At 47.2% G+C, this 13,925-nt stretch overlaps 4 protein-coding genes across 5 annotated transcripts; 2 read left to right on the top strand and 2 right to left on the bottom strand.

Moving 5' to 3' along the window:
- Positions 1 to 2,549: 2,549 nt before the first annotated feature.
- LOC138995455 (histone H2B type 2-E) lies at positions 2,550 to 4,741 on the bottom strand. The gene has a single exon (XM_070395916.1). The coding sequence runs from the start codon at positions 4,718 to 4,720 to the stop codon at positions 4,340 to 4,342; it is 381 nt and encodes a 126-aa protein (XP_070252017.1). The 5' UTR covers positions 4,721 to 4,741; the 3' UTR covers positions 2,550 to 4,339.
- Positions 4,742 to 5,004: 263 nt separating this feature from the next.
- On the top strand, positions 5,005 to 7,365 carry H2AC20 (H2A clustered histone 20). The gene is made up of 2 exons (XM_070395915.1): positions 5,005 to 6,831; positions 7,284 to 7,365. The coding sequence occupies exon 1, from the start codon at positions 5,042 to 5,044 to the stop codon at positions 5,429 to 5,431; it is 390 nt and encodes a 129-aa protein (XP_070252016.1). The 5' UTR covers positions 5,005 to 5,041; the 3' UTR covers positions 5,432 to 6,831; positions 7,284 to 7,365.
- On the bottom strand, positions 5,566 to 6,153 carry H2AC21 (H2A clustered histone 21). Its single transcript, XM_070395914.1, has one exon. It carries the CDS (start codon positions 5,992 to 5,994, stop codon positions 5,602 to 5,604), a length of 393 nt encoding a protein of 130 aa, XP_070252015.1. The 5' UTR covers positions 5,995 to 6,153; the 3' UTR covers positions 5,566 to 5,601.
- A 4,461-nt stretch (positions 7,366 to 11,826) lies between the features above and the next one.
- On the top strand, positions 11,827 to 13,040 carry BOLA1 (bolA family member 1). 2 transcript variants are annotated; one of them, XM_070397547.1, is made up of 2 exons: positions 11,827 to 11,927; positions 12,297 to 13,040. In XM_070397547.1, the coding sequence occupies exon 2, from the start codon at positions 12,305 to 12,307 to the stop codon at positions 12,716 to 12,718; it is 414 nt and encodes a 137-aa protein (XP_070253648.1). In that variant the 5' UTR covers positions 11,827 to 11,927; positions 12,297 to 12,304; the 3' UTR covers positions 12,719 to 13,040. The 2 variants fall into 2 exon arrangements, with proteins under 2 accessions (XP_070253648.1, XP_070253647.1); XM_070397546.1 differs by having other exon boundaries at positions 11,844 to 12,170.
- The last annotated feature ends 885 nt before the right edge of the window (positions 13,041 to 13,925 follow it).

Genomic DNA, 13,925 nt, shown 5'->3' with positions numbered 1-13,925 from the left:
GGCTTCCGGATTCCACAGCTGTTTTCGTCTCCTTCTCGCCGTCTGTGGGCTCCCCCGGCCCAGGCATTACACTGGCGAAGAGAAAAGGTCGGGGGGGGGCGGGGACCGGGGGGGGAGAGAAGACCAGGAGAGGAGCAAATACGGGTCCAGAGGGCGCAAGCTCCGGGTTTCATCCCAACAAGAGGATCCCAGGCTCCAAACAGTAAGCAAAGAAAACGGCAACAAAAGCTGCTTCCGATCAGTAGACCGACGGACGGCCGGACGAGCCCATCGCCAGGGCGGCCGGCACCTGGGCTGGAGGGGGAGGCGGACGTCGTCCCAACGCCCAGGTTTACTCTCCATTTTGTTGGTGCGGATGCCCATCCGTCCAGGACCTACCGCCTGGCTCCTCCGAATGTCACGGCATTTGGAGGCAGGGCCTTCAAAAAGGCGATGAGGTGAAAGTGGGGTCACCGGGGTGGGCCCCGATCCAGCGTGAGTCGTGTCCTTATGAAAAGAGGGGATCCGGGCACAGACAACACAGCGGGGCAACTGTGGGGGGACAGGGAGAACGCAGCCGTCTGCAGGCCAAGCAGAGACCTCAGGAGGAAAGTAAACTTGCCCAAATCCTCATCTCTGATTCTAGCCCCTGGAATGTGAGGATATTAAGTCCTGTTTTTTATGCCCCCTCGCCTGGAGTGCGGACAAATACAGGCCTCTAATCTCTGCCCAGAGCCTCATTCCCTAGCAGACCCACAACGCACAATGGGATCCTCGGGGTCTGCATTTGGTGAGTTAGAAGCAGAAACAACAGTGACTGGGCTGTGCAGCGCCGGCACCTTGTCACCCGGCGTCTCATCCACTGAAGTTTTGTTTTCAAACTTGCAGCCTGAAGTTCTCAGAGTGAGTGACATTCCAGCCTGTCAGAGCCATCGTTAGCTGGGCAAACCCCTGCGGAGTTTGTAGATTTCCACCTCACGGCCCTTCCTCCCCAGGATCATACCCCCTGGACTGATACTAAATCGGGTTTTAAAGCCAAACTTACCACGCCAAAGAGATCCAAGACCTCCCTGTGGCCCTGAGATTTAACAACTGCCTGTGCATCTGTCATGGCAAAGGCAGTTCAGGGATCCCCGGCTTAGTGGGAATCCAGGACCCCAAAACTAAATAAAATTTAAAAAGTTTTCTAAATAATTAAAATTTAAAAACATGCTCAATAAGCAGAAACAATTATTATAACAGTTATTGCTATTAACCCCAACATCAACAAATGTATACAGGTGTGAAGACATCAAAGATGTTCCTTAGGCGGGTTCATCTCACCATTAATAATTGCCTTCTCAGAAGTTAAAATACCAAGCTCTCTCACCTCTACCCGCTTCCTCACTCTGTTAACTTCTTTCCTGGTAAACATGCCCAGGAGGAGCCCATAACCAGCAACTAAGGTTCTCTCTGTTAGTGAAGGGATTCCAGCTGATGAGCCCTACTACTGTGAGGACAAACTAAACTGAACTGAGCTATGGCCTCTGGGATGGAGAGCCCCCAATCCCTTTCTCAGGGCCACCGCACCATAGATGTATATTCAGGGTACATCCTGGAGGGAATAAAGTAGGTGATATTTCTTTTGATTTTTATTTTGAAGCATAGATATTCCCCTCCCTTCCCCCCACTCCCCAATCCAAAGAGGCCCAGGTTTTCAGTTACCTTACTTTCTCAAGGCCCTTAAACACAACAAGGAATTTATTCTCTGGAGAGTGTCCAAGGAGATTAAATGAGTCAGTATGTATAAAGGATTTTGTACATTGGCTGGAACATCTCTAGATGTTAGCTAAAATTTTGTAAGGACTTTAATTCTTCTATTTTCTTATTTTATAATGCTTCTTATTTGTGGTCATATATTTTTCAATTACTAAGCATTAACAAAGTCCTCAGTGCACCTCTGAGCTAGAAGTGTGACTAATCCTATATAATAAAAGGGTAATATGCAAATTGACCCTAATAGCAGAATGACCAGAACGACTGCTGGATGTCACTATGAGGCACACTGACCACCTCTTGGTGCCTTTCCCCAGCCATCAGGCACTGATCACCCGATGGCGAACAGGGAACTAGAGGTGGGTGGCGGGGTGGGGCCAGCTTGGCCCTGATAGCAGGCCAGGCCTAGGGACCATATCCGTGCATGAATTTCATGCAACGGGCCTCTAGTCCTATATAATAAAAGCCTAATATGCAAATCGACCTAACAGCAGAACAACCGGTGGAACTGGTCGCTATGCCGCGCACTGACCACCAGGGGGCAGACACTCAAGGCAGGAGCTGCCCCCAGCCCACAGGCCCCAGGCCAGCCCCGCCCTGCCATCTCATCACCCCACCAGTCACCCCACAGGTGGGCCCCGATCCCTGGCCAGGCCTAGGGACCCTACTCATGCACAAATTTCGTGCCCCAGGCCTCTAGTATCTTATAAATATTCATCCTTCAAGTCAGAGGTACCCATCTTTTCCATAGACTCAGTAGTAGTTGTATATGCTACCTTACTTAGTTAGAAAACATACCACAGATTTAAAAAACCTTAAATTGACTGGTAGCTTTATTAACAACAGTACCATCTACACCCATTTGAAAACACACATGTAGGAAACAAGATTTATTCAGAGTATAATAATGTCTAGTGTCCATTTGGATTCATAAAACCCCTGTAATCGACTCCAGGACTTCTTAGCCAAAAGCAGAGTTGAATAATTGATCAGACCATCAGTGTCTTTATCAGCAATATCAAGGCGTGGACAGAAAGATTCAACTAAATAAAACTAAAATGCAACTGTCCTCACATCTAAGGGTACAATGGTGGACAATGTCAGCTGCATGGCCAGTGGGCCGATCACTTTGCTTCTCTCAATCGTGTTTATAAAAGGGTTATTAGCCTTGCATATCTTACAGGGTCTGTCTTACATGGTCTCCTAAAAAGCAGATGAGACTGGTAAGTGTAAATGAAAGCTCATCTCAGTGTGGAACAAAGGACTAAAGTATGGGAGGGGGAGGAGAGGGAGGCAGAGGGCGTGGAGGGACAAAAAGAATCATAACAGGGGCCTCCTCCCAGCTGTTGCCCTGAGGTGTGACCACGGACAGATTTGGGAAACTCCACAAAACAGTTCCATTTTCATGTTTTCACATACAACTAATGGAAATGAACCACACCCATCCTTCCATGGAAATTAAGGGATTAAGGGGTGTGATAAGAAAATTCAATAAATGTATTTAAGTGTCCCTCCACTATGTGCCAGGCACTTAATAGTGCTGATGATATAACGGAAAGCCAGACCAACAAAGTGTTAAGGGCTTGAAAAAACTATAACAAAATAAGCATGCAATTTCTGATGGCTGCTAGAAGGAAGATAAAACCGGGAGGGACCAAGACAGGAAAGAAGGAAAAGTGCAAATTCTTGAGTGGGTGACTTGGAAAATGAGGTGTCTTTGAGCCTGGACCAAAATGACCAATGCCTTGAAATAACCTAAATTCAGATCTTTCTAAATTGGGGGAGGGAGGAGGAGGGATTGAGCAAGAAAGAATTCATGGACAACAGTGTAGTGATTTTGGGGAAGGGGAAGAGTAGGGAGAATAAATGATAATAAAGAAAAGATAAAGTTTGGAAATATTAAATGCAAAAATTACCCACAAAAATGAGAATAGGGATTTCAAAGCCTTCAAGCAGAGGAAACCAGAACCTATGAATTTCAGAACGGCGAGTAGTTTTGAATGTTAACGTAATCCAACCAGGAAAAGGAGGGGACCTGGCGGCCCGGACTCTGCTCCAAGTGCTCAGAATCGCTGGTGTCCCCAGGGCACATCGCAGGGCAGAACTAGTTGCCGGCACCACAGCAGCCATCAGATTCTCGGGAAAATCCTTCAGGGTTGTGACGCAGTGTTCGAGGAACCTGGGCTCGGTTGTGTGCTGGGGTCCTTTCTTATGAAGATGGCTGAAGTCACTTCATTTTTAAAAGCCGATGAAACATACCCGAGGCACCAGGCCACCAGTCCAGGGCCGGAGGGTGGGAGGAGCCGACTCTAACCTCATTTAGAACCGACTCCGGAAAACAAAGAGCACAGGAAGAGGTTAAAGACCCGCCCTAGATTCAAAGAGCAAAGCCAGTCACGGATCAGGAACCCAAAGCCAAAGGTTTGAAAAGCTACGTGTGCCAACCCCGGAACCCTTGCCAGAAAAACTTACTTTGTGGAAATAAACTGAAGGGAAATTAATGTACAGCTACAGCTCTTTCTGGTGATTAGGTGGGTGGCTCTGAAAAGAGCCTTTGGAGTCAAGCAGCTGGCTACTCCGAGGAGCGCCGCGTCCCGGGCGGGACTCACTTGGAGCTGGTGTACTTGGTGACAGCCTTGGTGCCCTCGGACACGGCGTGCTTGGCCAGCTCGCCGGGCAGCAGCAGGCGCACGGCCGTCTGGATCTCCCGGGACGTGATGGTGGATCGCTTGTTGTAATGCGCCAGGCGCGACGCCTCGCCGGCGATGCGCTCGAAGATGTCGTTGACGAAGGAGTTCATGATGCCCATGGCCTTGGACGAGATGCCGGTGTCGGGGTGGACCTGCTTGAGCACCTTGTACACGTAGATGGAATAGCTCTCCTTGCGGCTGCGCTTGCGCTTCTTGCCATCCTTCTTCTGGGCCTTGGTGACCGCTTTCTTCGAGCCCTTCTTGGGCGCGGGAGCGGATTTTGCGGGCTCCGGCATTGCAGAAAAGCGCTATAACGATTAGCTGGGAAAAGAAGTAAGGCACTAGGCGGGCCTGATCCTTTTATAACCACCGTATGCAAATTACGGCTTCAGAAGCCTCTCGTTTCCATTGGGCCACGTAGGAACCCAGTAATAAAATCGTGACAACACCAACTCTTGATCTTATTGGTTATTCCTGGAGCCCGTTTAGAACCAATGAAAAATGCGCTCCTGACCCCACCCCTAGGAAAGCTTATAAAGGCTTTCTACTTGTTTATCTTTCAATCCTGCTTTGCTGCGACGTTCTGAGCTGCGGGAGCTTTCATCTCATTTGTAGTCATGTCTGGTCGTGGCAAACAGGGAGGCAAGGCCCGCGCTAAGGCCAAGTCCCGCTCTTCCCGCGCCGGCCTCCAGTTCCCGGTGGGGCGTGTGCACCGTCTCCTGCGCAAGGGCAACTACGCCGAGCGGGTGGGGGCCGGCGCGCCCGTCTACATGGCGGCGGTGCTGGAGTACCTGACGGCTGAGATCCTGGAGCTGGCGGGCAACGCGGCCCGCGACAACAAGAAGACGCGCATCATCCCCCGTCACCTGCAGCTGGCCATCCGCAACGACGAGGAGCTCAACAAGCTGCTGGGCAAAGTCACCATCGCCCAGGGCGGCGTTTTGCCCAACATCCAGGCTGTTCTGTTACCAAAGAAGACCGAAAGCCACAAGGCCAAAAGCAAATGAATGCTGGCAAAAGACAAAACCAAAGACCAAAGGCTCTTTTTAGAGCCACCCAAGCTTTCAAAAAAAAGAGCTAATGCGCTATTTTGTGGTCAGCCCTTGATTTGACACTTTGTTGGCTCTTAAAAGAGCCTTTGGGGGGTAAGTGGGGCGGGTGGTGTCAAGCGTTTTAATTACTTGTTTTTGCCAGGCTTATGACTCTCCGTTTTCTTGGGCAACAAGACGGCCTGGATATTGGGTAAGACGCCGCCTTGGGCAATGGTAACACCCCCAAGTAACTTGTTGAGCTCTTCGTCATTTCTCACGGCCAGTTGCAAATGGCGGGGGATGATGCGCGTCTTCTTGTTGTCTCGGGCCGCGTTGCCCGCCAGCTCCAGGATCTCAGCCGTCAGGTACTCCAGCACCGCCGCCATGTAGACGGGCGCGCCGGCCCCCACCCGCTCGGCGTAGTTGCCCTTGCGCAGCAGCCGGTGCACGCGGCCCACCGGGAACTGCAGGCCCGCGCGGGACGAGCGGGACTTGGCCTTAGCGCGGGCCTTGCCTCCCTGTTTTCCGCGTCCGGACATCACGGCCAAAAAGAAAAAAAAAAAACAGCAGACTGTTTTACCATGAAAAGGATGTGGAAAGAATTACCAATTTGATTTAATTTATAAGAGCTGTCGGGAGGGGGTGAAGGGAGGAAGTTTGATTGGCTAAGACAGGGGCCTATCAAACAGCCAGTAGGAAAGCAGAAGGCAGGCCTTCCGGTCGCGTCCGGCACTAACAGGAAATGACGGGCTTTGCCACTACCTACCAATCGCTGTGAACTATATTAAAGCCCCTGGTTTGCATGCCAGGATTTTTAAAGAGACAAGGTTTTCAAATAAAGTGCTGTCTTGTTTTTCCGAGTGGCACTTTCTCCAGTTTAGGTAAATAAATGGTGGCAAAAAACCCAATGCTGGTAGTTTTTCGCAGGTTTGTTTGTTTAGAGCTGAAAGGGAAATCCCAAGAAGGACCCCGAAAGGACTGCGGGGGGCCTCAAGCAGGTGCATTTACTCCCACTCAGGGGCACGGGATTATGAAGCCGATTGTCTCCTTGAGCCCTAAATTACCCTCAAAGTCCTGCCGATTCTGTCTCCTCAGTGCCAAACTCCCCTAAAGAATATATACTAAAAAAAGAAAAGAAAATGTACTAGGGCGGCTTCCTTTCTCCAATGAGTCACTGTCAGCAATGTGGCTTAACCCACCCCCACCCTCCTCCGCTGTGCGGAATCCACAGTGACTCAGGGCTACAACGGGTTGATCTTCCTCCTCATGACCTCCAGGAGGCGTCCGATACCACCTTCAAACTTGCTCCCTGGGCTTTCAAAATGTCCTCCGGCTTTCTTTATCCTGCTCCTATTCCTCTGCCCATCCCTGAATCGGTGTGTGCATCCAGGCTCTGCCTCCCTCCCCACCCTTTATATTGTTCACTCTTCCCGAAGTCTTACCCATTTCCATGCTTTCGATGAACATCCAAATTTGTTGCAGGAACTCCGAGCCTTATACCAAACTGCTCACTGGATATTTCAACCTATTTGTTCCAAATGCTGCACCTGTACAAATGCCTACCCTCACCCTCTTCTCTGTTGTTTTCCTGAATTGCACCAACAATCTTGCAGGCACTTAAGCCAGTATCTACTCCTCCCTGCATCTCAACAGCATATTCTGCTACTTCCTTAACATCTCTTCAGCCTTTCCCTCCACACTACTCTTGAATGTTCATTATCCTCTCTTAGATCAGCAACAGACCCTACAAATTCATTTGCAGATTCCTAGTCCTCCATCTGTCTTTTATAAAAAATCTTTCCTGAAAGTTCTGTTTCTTCCTCCTCAGTTTCCCATCTCTGGGAGTTCTACATCCTGCACACCATTTTCACCTTTTCCTGAGTATCCCATCAGGACATAAGATAAAATGCTCTAGAGCAGTGGTTCTCAACCTTCCTAATGCCACGACCCTTTAATACAGTTCCTCATGTTCTGCCACGACCCTTTAATACAGTTCCTCATGTTCTGGTGACCCCCAACCATAAAATTATTTTCGTTGCTACTTCATAACTGTAATTTTGCTACTGTTATGAATCGTAATGTAAATATCTGATATGCAGGATGTATTTTCATTGTTACAAATTGAACATAATTAAAGCATAGTGATTAATCACAAAAACAATATGTAATTATATATGTGTTTTCCTATGGTCTTAGGTGACCCCTGTGAAAGGGTCGTTCGACCCCCAAAGGGGTCGAGACCCACAGGTTGAGAACCGCTGCTCTAGAGAAAAGAATCAACAAATTCTATTCTTTGAGCCCTTTTCTGATGTTCTATTTTATCTTCACCTTTATTCAACCAATATTTATAGAGTACATGCTACCTATCAGGCTATGGGTATACAGAATACAGACTAGTACAAAGAACTCTGTAATAAGATGCCTCTAGAAAATGGAGGAATTCTGAACTCTGGAGGTTAAATTAGCTAATATTGGCTATCTGTAGAGATTCCCTCTGGTAAGAATATATCTGTATATATCTGTGAAACACCAAATTCAATTAAATGTGATGGGACTATTTCCTCAATAACAGAATATAACTGAAGATAATTCTAACCCAATCCATTACATCATTTCAGAAGATGCATGTGGTAATAGAAAGATGTGGTCCACAAAGAGTCAAAACAGGGCAATTACAGTAGAAATGGTTGTTTCTGAGTATATGTCTGCTAGACACAAAGGATTGGGCTGTTATAGAAGGGACTCTAGTTGTGAAAGGATGAAATATTTCTGAACTCTAACTCTTAGCTCAGATTCCGTGCTCAATTAACAATTTTCTGATTAGTCTATCTGAAGATGAAAATAGGAGGCTGAGAATGGGAGAGCCAGTTATGGGAAGATACATCTATCTCTAGAAGTTACATTTGCATATTGAACAGCCATAAATTTCTTAGGTATTTTGTTAGGGTCTCTCCCCAAAGAGCTAATCAGCTCTAGAAGTTCTCATAGTTTCAAATTTTCAGATAGTGGGTACTCCCCCACACACAACTCTGGCACCCAGAAAGGCCCTGATTGGGAGACAAACTGACCTCCCCTCTCTGAGTTCTGATGGGTTTTTTGTGTTTTTTACTTCTATCACAGTGACCCTGTGCTGATAGGGAAAAAAGAAAAGAGATTACACTTAACTCTTACTATGTGAAAAATCCTATGCTGGTACCTACCTAGGAAGTATATATAATTGTTTGTTTCACAAATAAGGAGTTAAAGGACTTGCCATAAATCACACAGCCTCTTACTAAGACATGATTAGAACCCAGGTCGGCCTGAGTCAAAGACTGTGCTCTTTACCACTTCATTCACACTGCTTCACTAACTAGATGTTAGGCTAAGCGACTACTTCACCTACCCATCTCTGCTTTCTTCCTCTGTTAGAGTGAGAGATAAACAATACTTCAGGTTCCATCCAGCTATAAAACTGTATTAGCTAAGTCTAGATAGGCCAATATCCTTCAAAGTATCCCAGGCTCAATTACCATCTATTGCTCCCCAGAGGTCCTTTCCCAACATCCTTACAAGAGCGATTAAAAAATAAAACAGAGCAGGCCATTTATAAAAGTAGTATATCATCACAAACAGGCTGGATCTTATTTCCTTAGCACCTCTGGGATTTTGAACCAACGGCAGCTGAGTTCCCTCCCAAGCAATCTAGTTAATCAAACATTTATTTTGCACTTTAGCTCCATCCCACCATTCAACCATAGTCCTCTCCCTTCCCCTTTCCCTCCGCCTCACCCCAGCACCACCCAGCCTCCTACATACTGAGCTGTTCACATTCAGAGCAGCAAGGCCTTTCCACTGCCATTGTACATCGTTTCCTCTGGCTAGAATGCTTCATCCTCTTGACCTGCAAAATCCTCCTCATCCCACTGTTTCAGCCCAGATAGTATCACCTCTTCCTTCATGAGGCCTTTCCTACTCCCACACACACAGCCTCAGTATACCCACATCTCTTTGTTCACATCCTGGTGATAGCGCCACTCTGTTCTGTGCTTTGACACTGGTCTCATTTCCTTTCTATGACCATCTCAAGGGAGAGACCATGTCTTGATCTTTGAATCGGGGGTCCTTAATTCCCTCTACCTGACTCTTAATAGGGTAGTTAAATGTTTTTGGCACGATTAAATAAAACAATACTCAGAGAATTGGTGTCATCATTTCTAAAATAGTTCTCTTTAGTCAACAACCACTCTCCAAATGCCCACTATACATAATAGAGTGTAGTGGCCAGAGTGATGGAAGATATAATAGGAGCTTGTCAATTAACTGAAAATAATACATACTAGTACCTACCATAACAGAGTTGTTAGAATAAATTACAATAAGTGTAAAGAACCTAGTGCAGAGCCTAGAGCCCGAGAGGCTCAGTGCTGGGTTAGGAGGAAGAATAGCTTACTGGTTAATAGCCCAAATTCTACAGCCTGACCCGGTTAGGAACAGACCTGGCACCAACAAAGCAGGGGCATCCTAAAAATTCTTCCAATGAATTTGGAATTTCAAAAATAAACACTGGAGCCTGGCCAGTGTGGCTCAGTGGTTGAGCATTGACCTATATGAACCAGGAAATCACAGTTCTATTCCCCATCACAGCACATACCCCGGTTGTGGGCTCAATCCCCTGTAGGGGGCATGGAGGAGGCAGCTGACCAATGAGTCTCACTCATCATTGATGTTTCTATCTCTCTCTCCCTCTCCCTTCCTCTATGTAAGCAATAAAAACATATATTTTAAAAATAAATAAACACTGGATTTATCCTATGACCCAACAATTCCACCCTGGATATATGCCAAACAGAAATGAATGTTTGCATCCAACAAAAAGCATGTACAAGAATGCACAAGTATATTCATATAACTGCAATACTACACAACAACAAAAATTAACAAATTAAATTACTGCCACACACATGGATAAATCTAACAGACAATGTTGAGCAAAAAAACAACACAAATGAATTCATACTATGTGATTCTATTTACATGACTTTCAAAAACCGACAAAACTAGTCTATGGTGAGAGAGGGGTTAAACTAACAACTACTATGACAGGATGATATTGACTTCCCAGAGCCTTCCAAGGTGCTGGAAATTTTCTGTACCTTGATTATGTATTTACGTATAAATTTAAGCGGTACACTTAAGATTTATAAATTTCCCATGTGAAAATGATATGCCAGTAAGCACAAATTAATTTTTTTCTAGTGAACAAAAATTGAAGTAATCATGGTGGGGGAAGGATGAGTATTTTGTTGGGCATCCCAATCCTCATGTTACAGATTAGTGTTTACTGTTGTTTTGTTTTCATTACACATAAGGTGACCACCATAATATCTAGGTGCTTAAAGCCTCTAAAAGTCTTAATGTGGACATGATAAACCTTCACTAAATAGTAGGTATTATTATGACTGTTTTTACTAGAAATAAAAACTCTAGGTGGCCTTATAGAGCTTGCCCCTGGCAAAGCTTTATCTTTGCAAGAGGAATAATAATGTCAGCCTACTCTATTCATACATTATTTCACTCATCCATTCAGTAAATTTTATTGTACACCCAAGTATGCCACAGCATCTAGAACAGTGATGGCGAACCTATGACACGCCTGTCAGAGGTGACACGCGAACTCATTTTTTTGGTTGATTTTTCTTTGTTAAATGGCATTTAAATATATAAAATAAATATCAAAAATATGTCTTTGTTTTACTATGGTTGCAAATATCAAAAAATTTCTGTATGTGACACGGCACCAAAGTTAAGTTAGGGTTTTTCAAAATGCTGACACGCTGAGCTCAAAAGGTTCGCTATCACTGGCCTAGAATGTAGTGAACACATTCCCTTTGCCTAGATTTCTCTTTCCACAGGGTTAATTCCCTCATCATTCAAAGTTTTCTCTGTGCCCCTAAGTCTGGATGGCATGCCTCGTTGGCATTATGACACTTAGCAATTGTCCGCTCGCTTGTCCATCTTCTCCAGTGTTCTGTAAACTCCTTGAGAACAGGGTCTGCTTTGTTCCACAGCTTGCCTAACTGTTCTGGCGCACAATAATTATGTGTCCAATAAATGGGAGTTCTCTTTTCTTGTACGTAAAATCAAGGAGTTGGTCTACATGTTTGGCAATAAAATGTACTGAATAATTCCAATCCCAACTGCGCGGGGATTTCTTGGTTTTTATTGGATTGTTTGTTTGTTTGTTTGCTTTTGTTCTTCGTGGACGGGGGTTGCATTCCTCTGCTTAAGAACCTCCGAAGACCTCACGAGTCTGGAGAATCAGACTACAATTCCCGTGAGCCCTCGGGGCATCACGTAGCACCGGCCTGGTCCACTATCGCGCAGTGAGGACTCCATTTCCCAGCGTGCCTCACTCAGGACCAGAGGACGCCTAGACCGCCAGGAGTCGTGTCCCTGAACCGAAACTGCTGTAGCCAAGGCTGAGCGGAAGGTAGAAAGGGCCCAGCCTAGGGTGCAGAGGGGACGCTGGCCCAGCCGAAAGCCCGGAGCTGCACATACCGGCTTTGGCAACCTCCGTCCCAGTCCTGTTAACCCCCGAATGAACGAACGTACCTGGCGCGCGGGCCTCCTCTAATCCTCGCGTGGCCGACCACCGCCAAACCCCGCGACGTCACACACAGGAAAGGGGCGGGGCCTCGGGGTCTGGCCTCCAGGCGGGTTTCCTGCAGCTGCGGTCAGTGGGCTCGGCCGGTGGGGTGGGGTGGGAGTAGGGGTGGGGACGGGGGGGGCGGGGGGTGGAGGGATGCGGCTCTCCTCGGGCGGGAGCCCTGACCGGCCCTGCTGTGGCCTTTGTCTCTAGGGTGACGGATGCTGAGTGGACAGCTGATCAGGCGCCTGTTCCCCATGGCCGGCCGCGTCTGTCTGTCCCGCAGCAGCGCGGGACCCGGGGCCGTAGGTCCCGTCGAAGCCGTCATTCGCACGAAGTTGGAGCAGGCCCTGAACCCGGAAGTGCTGGAACTGCGTAACGAGAGCGGCGGCCACGCGGTCCCACCGGGCAGCGAGACACACTTCCGCGTGGCGGTGGTGAGCTCTCGCTTCGAGGGGCTGAGCCCCCTGCAGCGGCACCGGCTGGTCCACGCTGCTCTGGCCGAGGAGCTAGCTGGGCCCGTCCATGCGCTGGCCATACAGGCGCGGACCCCTGCCCAGTGGCGAGAGAACCCTCAGCTGGATGTGAGCCCCCCCTGCCTGGGTGGGAGCAAGAAAACTCGAGGAATCCCCTGAACCCCAGAAAGCGAGGGCCGGGATCTGAGTGGGGTGGGTGAGAGTGAGCTACTGGGGCCTTCTTCCCTTCAGTCCAGTCCAGTATTAGTAAGGGAAGAGGGTCGCCGGCCCCTCATTCAACCCGCCTGTACATTGTCCTCTGGAGGCAGCACCTCCTTTCAGGTCAAAGCTAACCCAAGAAGAGAGTAGAATCACTCATGACTGCTTTTGCCCTGGACTCTTCAGGAGAAGCTGCCCGGTCGCTTTATGTTAAACTGTGACTAAGGAACTACAGATCTGATGAGCAGAAATAATCCTATACATTAAAAGAGAAAGCATCGTATGAGGTGTGTTGCTGTGTTGTTAATTGCACATTGAATCAGTGCTACAGATGTTCTTGCGAGAAGAAAGATACCTGAAGCGCAGGGTAGTTAGGGAGGGCTTCATGGGGGAAGTGACGTAGTTGGATATTTAAAGAAAAGCACGGAAAGGAAAGGTGCTGCAGGCAAGGGGAAGAGCCCCCACAAAGGCATGGAAACTAGGCCGGGCAGGGACCAATTGGACAACACAGGATGTATACCTCGCATTTTCTTTATCCACTTATCTGTTAGCGAGCATTTAGGTTGTTTCCACATCTTAGCTGTTGTAAATAGTGCTCCCAGATTCTGATTTCAATTCTTTCAGTTAAGTACCCTGAAGTGGGATTGCTGCATTATATGATAGTTCTATTTTAATTTTTTTAGGAACCTCCATATATTCCGTCGCAGCATCAGTTTGCATCACCACCAAAAATGTGCAAGGATTCCAGTTTCTCTACATCTTTGCCAACACTTTCTGTCTTTGGGGGAGTTTTTGGTAATAGCCATCTGATAGGTATGAGGTGTTATCTGGTGGTTTTGATTTGCATTTCCCTGATGATTACTTACATTGAGCATTTTTTCATATACCTATTGGCCATTCCTATGTCTTCTTTGGAGAAATATTTGTTCAAGTCCTTAGCCCATTTTTTAAGTCAGGTTGTTCTTTTTTTTTTTTTTTGCTATTGAGTTGTAGGACATTACCCCAAGTCTTCAAATCTGGGAGACAGAGAGGGCCCTCCACGTGTAGAAATGGAAAAATCAGAATAGAGAGGCCAATTGAGGAAACCAGTGTGATACCTCATGTTCTTCTGGCTTTCATTTTGGAGAGAGGTGTTTTCCCATCTCACCATCGTCCCTTCCAGCAGGCA

Source organism: Myotis yumanensis, unplaced genomic scaffold (assembly GCF_028538775.1).
Source record: "Myotis yumanensis isolate MYYU_CA2020_CCGP unplaced genomic scaffold, mMyoYum1.0.hap1 SCAF_17, whole genome shotgun sequence".
NCBI classification, from domain to species: domain Eukaryota; kingdom Metazoa; phylum Chordata; class Mammalia; order Chiroptera; family Vespertilionidae; genus Myotis; species Myotis yumanensis.
The sequence above is the reverse complement of the archived record's forward strand: the minus strand, read 5'-3'. Positions and strand labels throughout refer to the sequence as shown.